Raw genomic sequence first — 10804 nt, forward strand, 5'->3', positions numbered from 1 at the left:
CACATGGGATAGTATTATTCTCGAGTTGTTGAATATTTTTAATTTTTTCTCATTACACAGCACAACTACCACAAAGAAAGATTTGCTCCCGTGTAGTGCCATTTTGGTGAAATTTAGGGCACCAATGGGCTTGCTTCAATTCGTACCACGGAGCTGTATCACTGACTCACTCACTTCTCCTGCCTTAGCCAGGTATGCCTGTCTTCCAGTGGGATTTGGACTTTGGTTGTGCCGCCAAGGGTAAAGGCATATTGAAGGAAGCTAGCGTTGCATAAGCTCCCTTGTAAGCAGCTTCTACATTGATGGGGAGTCTTGGGTGATGACCTGTTGTTCTATGACCTCTACCCTACTTGGTCGAGGACTATACTCATATCATTGTCTCTTACCCCTTTGCATAGCATTGTTGGCATCACTCGACCAAAGTTATGGGCCAAGGTTTGGAACCAACTTCTTTGCTGGATTTGGTGAATATTTTGTCCCACGCATGTACAAGAAGGGGATGAGGTCCCTTAAGGCCTACACTGCTTGGACTGGATTACCTCTTATGTTATTCGGCATTTCGGATAGATCACCTGGACATATGTAGGAGACATATCTTCTTCTTTATACTTTTTACTTTTTTCTGATTTGACAGGTTGTACTCACGTTAGAGCTATATAAATTGTTGTTTTTACCAAAAAAAAAAAAAACAAAACAAAAAAAGGGGCCTACATTGCTTAGTTACTTTAGAATGACAGGAATGACCCACTTTTTTCCAAGCATTTGTCACTACCACTTCTCAACTGGGGGGATGGTCATGCTGCTTTTTTTGTTAACATGCCAGATTCAATTGTATACATTGGTACTTCAATAGTCGATTAAGGTACTAGAGTAGTTCTTTTTCTTACTTTTTCACTATATTGCTTTCTATATCTATCTTGGTTATTAGGATTGAAATCGAATCGAATACAGATCGATACTAGTATATCCATATCCATATTTATTTTAAGGATGCGGATGTTAGTCGGATGCAAAAATTCAAATCTATATTTATTTTAAAATGGATATAGATACAAATCAGATACCAAAAGCATGGATATAAATCGGATAATTAAACTCGATGACAGTAAAATCAAATATATTACTAAGTGGATGATAAATTAAGTCAATAGTATGTTAATGAGTTTCTTTATTTTTACTAGCGGGAATGCCACAGTATTAAAAAAATAAAAAAAATAAAAAAAAACAGAGAGAGAAAGAGACAGGAAAGAGCCCATCATATTGCGGAGCAAACAAATTCACCGTGCTCCCGGCCCGCCTCCCGATCCGTGCCTCTCCACGTGGCGCGTGGTGTTCCTCAAGGCTGCCGTGCTCGGATCTCGAGGCACGCGCGGCCTCCGTCCCTCGATCTGCGCGCGCTGCACGATCCGGCGCGTTATGATCTGCGCGAGACACGATCGAACGGCAGATGAGCGCGGAGTACGGTATCCCTCGTGTATGGCGGGCACCGGATGGGGGCGACTCGACTTCCTCGTGGCGGCAAAAGGCGTAGCCTGACGCTGAAGCGGAGTACCAGACCCTGGGCGTTCTCTTCTCCTCTCTACTCTCTGCGTGCTACCGTAATCTAGGGCAAAGGTTCCGATTGTTTCCCTTTAATAATTCTCTATTCTTCCCCTAGTTTCTTCCTTGATTTCAATGTTAAACCAAGAATTTTTGCTCGAAATCTCGAGATAAACGAAATTTTTGATCTTTTCTGTATTTCTTTGGCTTATATTGAATCTAGATCTGACAAGAAACTATAAGAAGTAGTTTTTTCCTTCTCCTCGCCGGCGATCTTGTGATAGTTATTATAGTTTCGCATTTAATCTTCTGGAGTCAAGAATTATTACTAGGGTTTGAAGAACTGGAAGCGGGATTAGGGTTTGCAGAAGGGAAAGAGCTAGGGTTTCGCACAAATGAGCGAAGAAAAGAGATCGCCGGATCCGTTGGAAGATGCGGAACCTTCGGAAAACCCCGCTTCCCTGCGTCCCTCTTTGGACGACAGCGGTGAGCGCTCCGAATCCACCGCCGCCGGTGAAAAGGTTGCCGCCGAACCCTCAGAGGCTGCCGGACATCAAGAAGACGCCGCCTGTCAAGTGGATTCCGTTGTCAATGCTGCTGTCGAAGAGAAATCTGATCCATTAGAAGCCACTGCTGCAGAGAAGGCTGAATCTTTGGAAGAAGCTGCTGCCGGAAAAGAACGAGTTAGGTCGGAAGTGCCATCGAGAAATGGCGAAGATCATGATGAGAAGAAGGCTGATTCCTCCAACGCAACCGATGTCAGTGGTTTGGTTGTTGCCATGGGTGTGCCCGTCTTGGACAAGAGTTCATCAAGAAGTGGTGAAGAGCTCAATGCTACCAGCACCGATGTGGAGAAGGCTGAGTCCATCGAGGTCACTAATGGCGATATATCAGTTGCTGCCGTGGCTGGACCTGGTAAGAATCCAGACAAGAAGGTCGGTACTCTTCTTGCAGCGGCAATGAAGAAGTATGCTGCCCCGCGGTCATCAAGCTATCATGGAGTTACTAGGTGAGTTTAGAGGGAGAGCCTATATTGGAAAGTTTCATTTGTGAGGATACCAATCTTTCTTGTTTGTTGTGATTTTTGGTGGTTCAATTGCAGGCTGAAATGGAGCGGGAAATTTGAGGCGCATCTGTGGGATAACACAAGCCAAGTGGAAGGTCGGAAACGGAAAGGCAAACATGGTATGCGATGCATTTGTTCTAGTTTTGTCGCGTTCTCTAAAGTTTGAACTATTAATCATAAATCATCAGGCACTTTTATGGTATTATTATTGCTGAGGGCTTTATGAAGAATTGCGTTCTCTAAAGTTTGAACTTTTAATCATAAATAATCAGGCACTTTTATGGTATTGTTATTGCTGAGGGCTTTATGAGGTGATTGCGCTAAGAAGATGTAGGCCAATAATATAAGAAACTTTAGGAAGTTAGTAACATTGCACACTTGTTGAGATACAATGCATTAGTATTCGGTGCCAAACACTGTCATAAGCTCATATGTGATCTTATTGGCACATTTGTTAGCAGACTGGTTGAGAATGATGTGGTGGGCTTTTTCAACCTTCCTTGACCTGTCTGCTCCCTTGGCTGTCCTGATGATGTTTTGGAATCAACACGAGGTTCATATGAAATTATTCTTTGAAGGTTGATATGTCAACTTCAATAAGTTGTTTCATTTATCAGGACCAGATAATGCAAGCCTTTTTTTTTTTGTATAATGCAAAATGATCCTCATAGTCTGCCTATTTCAAGGAAGTGTTCCCTTCGAGTTCAGAGCGGGCCATAATGAACTCAAGTTGTACAAAAATTCTATTTTTTTCCCTCAATCAATAATTAGGAGACTACCAGTTTGTAGGAGTTGATGGTCATAGCATGTTGTTGCTTCTAGTCTTGTCAACTATCCTCTCCACTGCACGAGTCTTGTCTGCAGTGATGCATCTCTATCTCTCCTTTGTTTCATGCAATAAATCTACTATGAAAAATGGTTCCAAATTCTCTTTCCTACTTCCCCAAGCCTATAAAAACAATGACATATAAACAAGATACATGGAAACGTCCATTTCATGTAAGTCCATCTTAGGAAGTGATCCTATACTCATTCCTGAGCTTCCTACGAGGGAATTTACCTTATTTTTATGATGTGGAGTTGAGTCAATCGGCTTTGATGCTAGATCCCCTTAGCTGTGCGGTGGAGAATTTAATTTCTTTTGGTCATTGCTGAGTAAATAAGCCTTTGCAAGGTACTCATGGGGAGTCATGTAGGAGTTAATTTGCCTCAGCTGGATGGGTCCCAACATGCAAAATTGGATTTGTATGCCACCCTTTTTAATTTTCTGGATTCCCTGATGACTTTGCATTTCATGTTTCATGTCCTAGTGTAAAGAAAGGTAGCGGTCATGTCAGATTCAATTAAGAAACAAGCTTGGTTATGCAAATGAGATGTGATTGTACTCTTTGCATACATGTGCTAGTATCCAGGTAATCGGCAACATCTATTCATGCTTCAGTGACTATGAACTTATGTCTTTCAATCAAGGTTCGTCGTCTCGGTATCGGACCCCGTATCGGTGCTGCACTAGCACAGTGTCAGTACGGTATGGTAGGAGATTTTTTTGGCGTATCGAATGTCGATATGCCACCCATACCAGGTACCAGTATCGAACTGTATGGTACGGTGCGCTCCGTACTGCTTAGTTCGAGCTGGTACGGCAAACCATGCCTTCAATGAGCACATTTTTTTCCAGAAGGCCACTCTTTCAAAGGAAGGTAATATTTATAAAGCAAAGCTAAGATGAGGCTAACTAGAGAGGCATATTTCAACTCTCTATATTTTTTTTATGGCCTCATCTGCCAATAATCATCATTGTCTCTTCATATCTTCTGAATGGGTCAAGGAAGTTCAACCTTTTAGCTTGTGGATCTAAAGATTTCCCCTATAATTGGCATGTAGTTGTTTTTTTTTCTTAGGCTTGAGTTCTGACATACATTTCCATCAATAACTAGATGACTTAGTTTCAGAAATAATTGATGTCTCACTTGTTGGTAACTTAGTTTTTGACCTCCCAGCTTCTCTTTTTGCACCTCTTGATCTTAAGTAGGAACCTAAGAAAAAGACTAAGTCCTATATTGGAAATAAGAAGAGATGTGGTTATGCGATAAGTTACTTTGCTAAGCTCGTCCCTATTTTTGCCAGACATTCATAATTGCTACTCTTGTATATTATTCTCATTCATTGAAGATAGTATCGAGCAACATCCCTTCTTATATCTGACTGCAAAACACATTGAAAGTGGTAACAACTAGGATATCCTTGTAAAATGTGTTCTGCTCCAGTCTGGATTAGATACTTTGTTTCTTTTCTTTTTTCCCCAAATAAGTATGTTCACCACTTCAACTGGAAGCTACAGATAACTTACATGGCTTTATGAACGCATCACCTCTTGCTCTCTTGCCCCTTCCAGACCTTTTTGAGTATTACTCTCTAGTATAGGCTGGTGCTCTAGGCCCAATTCATAGGACCTCTTCTAGTCAATGTTGAACTGGCTTCTGCACTGTGTGATTCAAGTGCCATTTGTAATAATTATAGTTGCTGCATATGCAGAGTTAGCTTTGCACTGGGTACTCTAGTTGTTTTATTTGTGGTTGTCACTTTCCAGTTTATGCTGGTTCCTTCTTTTTTACCCCTCCTCAATAGTTCTACCATTTATCAGAGCTGAAAAACTTGAACGATACTGTCTAGATATATTGCCGACTACCTAATGCTTCTACCTCTGTTTCCTTTTTTTTACCTTCTCTGAGTCACGCTTATGGCTGGGGTTGTTGCTTTCAATTGCTGCTGTGGTGGTTCCTCCAGTATATCTAGGTAAGCAGTATTATTAATGTTTTGGCTGGTATTGCATTAGTTTTACATGAAAACAGGGTATTTAATTCAGTTCTCTTTGAATTTCTCATGCAGGCAGCTATGATTCAGAGGAAAAAGCAGCAAGAGCACATGACCTTGCAGCTCTTAAATACTGGGGTCCAAACCCGAATACCAAACTAAATTTCCCTGTGAGATTACTAATGCTATCTTGTATAGATATTTTTTTGTCTATTATTTATTTATTTCATATCTTCAAGATATTATATATGTTCAGTTATCTTTGGATTTTTCAAATGAGAACAATCCGGCTGGTTTCACCTCTTTATTCTCAGGTCTCTGATTATGAGAAAGAGCTCGAGACAATGAAGACCATGTCCCAGGAAGAGTATGTTGCCTATGTACGGAGGTATGCATGTTGGAGTCAACTGATCTCCTTTTCTTTTTTTTTTATTTCGTTGCCCGGTGTAATAATTTGTTGCTGGCATGTTACAATGGCAGAAAAAGTAGTTGTTTCTCGAGGGGAGCATCAATTTACAGAGGAGTGACAAGGTTGTCAATACATTTTTGTCTATTTTTAATTATTTAAATGTTTCTTTATAAATCGATATTAATCATATCTGGACTCCCATCACATTTGGTGGGAAATTTTGGTTCATAAGACGGAAAGATGGTAAGTGGCAAGCTCGAATTGGCCGTGTTGGTGACAGCAGGGATGCCAAAGATATATACCTTGGAACCTTTGGTAAGCATTAAGCTCCCCATCTTCACTCAGCCCGATCAAATACTAAATAGTTTTTCTAGGAAGTGGAGAAATGCGAATGTTACTGTTACTGTCTTACTGATAGCTCTATGCATTTGGGGTAAAATCAGATACCGAGGAAGAAGCTGCGGAGGCCTATGACATTGCAGCTATTGAACTGCGTGGTGTGCATGCTGTGACTAATTTTGACATCAGCAACTACTGTGAGGGAGGTCTTAAGCGTTTAGAAGGGCCCTGCAAACTTGAGACATAAAGGCCAGCAGTTGGTTAATGTATATTTTTCCCCTTCTAGGCGGCTGACTGTCTAATGCCATCCGGATATTTTCTATGATTTTCCAAATTTGGGTAGCGTTTGTGCATTGCTGTAATCCGGATGTAGCACTAAAGGTTTAAAGTAAATGAAAGAACTCTCGTTGATTTCGCTTTTCAGATGAAGTTTAATGTTTTGAGTATTGTGTTATGTATCACTTTAGATGACTGTTCTTTTTTCTTCTTACCTATATAGAACCATCTTCCTCTCTTTATAAAAGAGAGCGAAAGTACCCACAAAGTATTATAGTTATCCATGTCCAAATACTTGGTGCACCAATTAAAATCGTGACACGCAACAAAGTGCACCTGTGAGGACTATCTGGGAACTGAAGTTGTAAGGCCTTTGGTGTAATGGCTATTCTGTGATAGGCCCAAGGTTCTGTGTGGTAGTTCGGATGGTATGTTCAAGCTTTTTAATGTTCATGGTTTTACTTCCATCATTACCTCTCTTTCCTTGGGCTGGTAGTTGATCTTGATGTAGGGGACTTACGATTATTGCTCCTACAACAGCAGGAAGTTTGGATGCTGAAAGAAGAGAGGATCACCGCCAGTACTCGGCAAGGTGAAGTAGCCATTTAGCCTTCAGACTCCTGTAAGAGGGCATACCGCATAAAAAATATTTCAAACATCGATTTTGATAATGCTTTGGCTGATTTCGACTGCTTTCTGAATTTTTTGGGTGCAGGAATGCAATGGGAAAATCACAGAGTGCAGCAAACGGGAGACAGACCTCAATATTTTCAAGGATGATTTTGATGCCACATAAAAACTGGTCCTAAATCGGTGCCAAACCAGCCTGTAACATTATATACATCCCTTTTCTTCTCCTGCTGCTGCAGCAAGTCAATTTACATCTACCAGTATTATTGTAGATCTAATTTACAAAAAAAAGGATAAAAAATTCAATTTTGAAAACGATTTTTTATTACAGAAATTATATAAATGAAAATAATGGATGTTATTTGTGTTATGACTGGTCATTATAATGTTAAATAATATATAATGATAGCCATTATTTCTTCTGGTTCACAAAATGGAAAGGGCCAGAAGCCATTATAAAGGCTGTCGCAGTGTTTAGCGGCTATTACCGTATCTTGGTATCCTCATTTATTGGATAAGGCAGTCATCATGATCGATTTAAACGTTAGTTTGCTTCCTCCCATACTGTTTTAGACTGACCTGCCGCATCCAGCTCAATCCAACTAATCCACTATGAGACAAAACGATCCAGCTAATCCATTGTGAAAGGAAAAAAAGGCTGTTGTGGTTGTTCTCTTTCTTTTTTGGATTTTCAAGGTACAAAAATGAAAGCAGTGGTAGTAAACTACTACAGCATTCTCATCAGCTATAAATTCTTTGTAGCCATCCGTCTCATCTTTCTTATTTGAGAAAGGCGAGCAAGGAATACAGAACTGTTCTAAAAGAGTCAGGGAAGGAAGAAATGGACAACAATGGCCTAGGAGAATCTGATGTAGCCCCTAGTAGGAAATGATGATAAAACAGGCCACGTAAACCAAGCCTTTTATAAGGCTTAATTAATATCTATTTGTAGCTTTGGCAATGCCATTATATTTGATCTTCCATTTTCGTAAAAAGGAAAAGATAACTCAGCATCTTTTTATATATATTTATATAAATTTAATGTTCCATTTAGCTATCTCATTGGAAGTATGATCTACGTTGTATTAGTATCTCGAACAGCTATATTACCACATTGTTGTGCATTAAAGTAACTAAGGACCTGCTTGGCAAGCTAAATTACTATGTAACATAAATGTCATGGAATTGGATATTGATAGAGTAATTATGCAAGCATCTATTTCTTAATTGCATGTATCAGATAGCCATTCGCCTCTAATTCTTTTTCAGTTGGGAGCAACAAACTAAAACAACAATAATAATATAATGGAGGACATCCAATCAGAAGTGCACGGAATATGACTGTGGAAGGAAGGCTGTCAAAGCGTGCTAAAGTCAGAAGAAGACTTGGATTGTAGTTTTACAAATAAATAGAGTAAATTATTACACTTACGCCACCTATCCTTAAATCCAGTTATTTTAGCAACCTTAGTGGATGTGTTACTTTATGCGAAAAGTCAAAATTATCTCTAAATGATAAATTATTTATAAATCTTTTTTGAGATTAGGGGTAAATTATACTTACATTTAGTAGTTTGAAAAATCTACACTTATCTTTCTGAGGTTTATTTTTATCCAATACTTTAACTCATAACTTAATAAAATGTTAACCAAATCACTAACTTAAATGGGACCTAAATGCTACATCAGAATTTTTTTAAAAATAACCAAATTAGCTTTAAGTGATATAACATCCACCCAAACAGGAGAGTGCCATGGATCTAGAGTTTGATCTTGATACATTATCAGAAAAAAGCCATGTGCCAAGATAAAAACAATCTAGATCTCAGGCAAGTGAATGCCTCTAAAATTTTTTGCTGCAGGAACTAGTATCAAGAGTTTTGTCGCTTGAGCAAGCTTCTTTATAGTCCAAGCCAGGCTATGGAGCCGCAACTGATGCACCTTCCAAAAAGAAGAATTCTCATGCACGTACTAATTTGAATTCTTTTGATGACAGGCTGTCAACACTATCATAGCTCCATAGGTAGACCTAAGAATCCTTATCCACAACAACAATGTTAAAAAATCATATCTACGGTGTGGGACAAGTAGAATTTATAATCAACAAATAATACATTGGCATCTTCGATCTCTATGATATAGTAGGTGAAGAAGCGAGAAGAAATCTTATTAGGAAGGACACTCAATGTTGGATGCTGGTCGGGAAGGATGCTCGTCTTCAGATGCTAGTTCGAAAGAAAGCTTATCGTCAATCGCTCGTTGGGAAAGGATACTCGAAGTAGGGTGGTGAAGCAAAAAAAAATTCCCAGCCGCTCAATCTAGAAAACTATGATAAAATTTGAAAAATGAAAAGTATAAAAGGAGCCATATTTTTTTTTAAGAGTTATTTTTTGACTTTTTACCATAAATAAACAACTTCACTAACACTGTCAATTTAATTGAATATAAGTATAAATTTTACAAAATATTGAGTGTAAATATAATAAATGTAAATCTAAGAGATATTTTTGTAAGGTTATTTTGGTCATTTTTAAAAAAATTTTCTGATGTGGCATGTGGATTCCATTAAAAGTTAAAGATTTGACTAATATTCTATTAAGTTATGGGTTAAAGTATTAGATAAAAATAAACTCAAGAAAGGTAAATACAGATTTTTCGTATTATTGGGTGTAAATATAATTTACATCTAATCTTAAAGGAATTTTTATAATTTACTCAAGAATTTAACTATATCTGTCACGATGGTTCTCACAATAGTAATATAAATAACTGGAGATTTTGCAGAGGAAATCACCTTTTTTTTTACCTTATAAAATAGATCACAGTTTATTCTTACCTTATAAATAATTGGACTATTTTATCCCCATCCAATTAACATTTGACTAATGGATAAACATTGTAATAGAAGTTAATGCACATATATGTTTTATGGATGCACGTGTAAGGCAAATCAATGCAGAAAATATGTTCTTACGTTAGTCATGAGGAAGACTGCAATGGTCCCATTAAATCCAAAGTAAATCATTTTACACACAAAAAAGAAGCTTCCGTTTTTTGAGAAAATGAAAATGTAGGCTTTCCTTCAAAATTTACTAAATAAAAATGGAGACATAGTTTCATGAAAAAATTGCGAAAGTTAGGCTAACGGGTATAATAAAGGAGTACAGATAGTTCTACTAACATGGTAATGAAAGGAATAGGATGAAAGTATATAATGTAGATGTAGGGAGATCCCAGTTGACCCAAGTAAGGGAGACTCCAAATTTTTATCAGTGGATTTAGTAAGAGCTGGATTGAACAAGGAAATCATGATCTCTTAATATCCTAGCCATGGGAGATGCCACATTGAAGGACTGCAATTCTGGGCTTGGTCCTTTGCTTATCACACAGAAAAAAAAAGGAATAAACATGGACCGGATGGTATCTACCCGGATCCATTTTCATATCTTAATCTATTTAGATATAGTCAGAAATTTAAGCATTCAACTAATATCCATATCTGCAAAAAAAAAAAAAAAGATATGAGTATGGATAGACAATTACCTGATCCGTATTCAAATATCCAATTCTATATAGCACTAATAAACTTTTAAGAAAAATATGTAACCACATTAATATACTATTAATTTAATTTATTATCTATTTAATATTATTTTTATTTTTTTGGTCTTATTTAACTTATATCCGCATTTATATCCATATTTTCAATACTCGATTTGTATCTATATCTC

At 37.9% G+C, this 10804-nt stretch overlaps 1 protein-coding gene across 1 annotated transcript; it reads left to right on the forward strand.

Annotated features, from left to right (window-relative positions):
- The first annotated feature begins 1450 nt into the window (after window positions 1-1450).
- On the forward strand, window positions 1451-6590 carry LOC103719993 (uncharacterized). Its single transcript, XM_008809490.5, has 8 exons — window positions 1451-2548; window positions 2642-2724; window positions 5393-5401; window positions 5495-5589; window positions 5734-5807; window positions 5900-5950; window positions 6061-6143; window positions 6272-6590. Exons 1-8 carry the CDS (start codon window positions 1935-1937, stop codon window positions 6412-6414), a joined length of 1152 nt encoding a protein of 383 aa, XP_008807712.3. The 5' UTR covers window positions 1451-1934; the 3' UTR covers window positions 6415-6590.
- The last annotated feature ends 4214 nt before the right edge of the window (window positions 6591-10804 follow it).

This window comes from Phoenix dactylifera, chromosome 15, assembly GCF_051530095.1.
Source record: "Phoenix dactylifera cultivar Ajwa chromosome 15, Ajwa_hap1_PhDact_Kaust_v1.1, whole genome shotgun sequence".
NCBI lineage: Eukaryota > Viridiplantae > Streptophyta > Magnoliopsida > Arecales > Arecaceae > Phoenix > Phoenix dactylifera.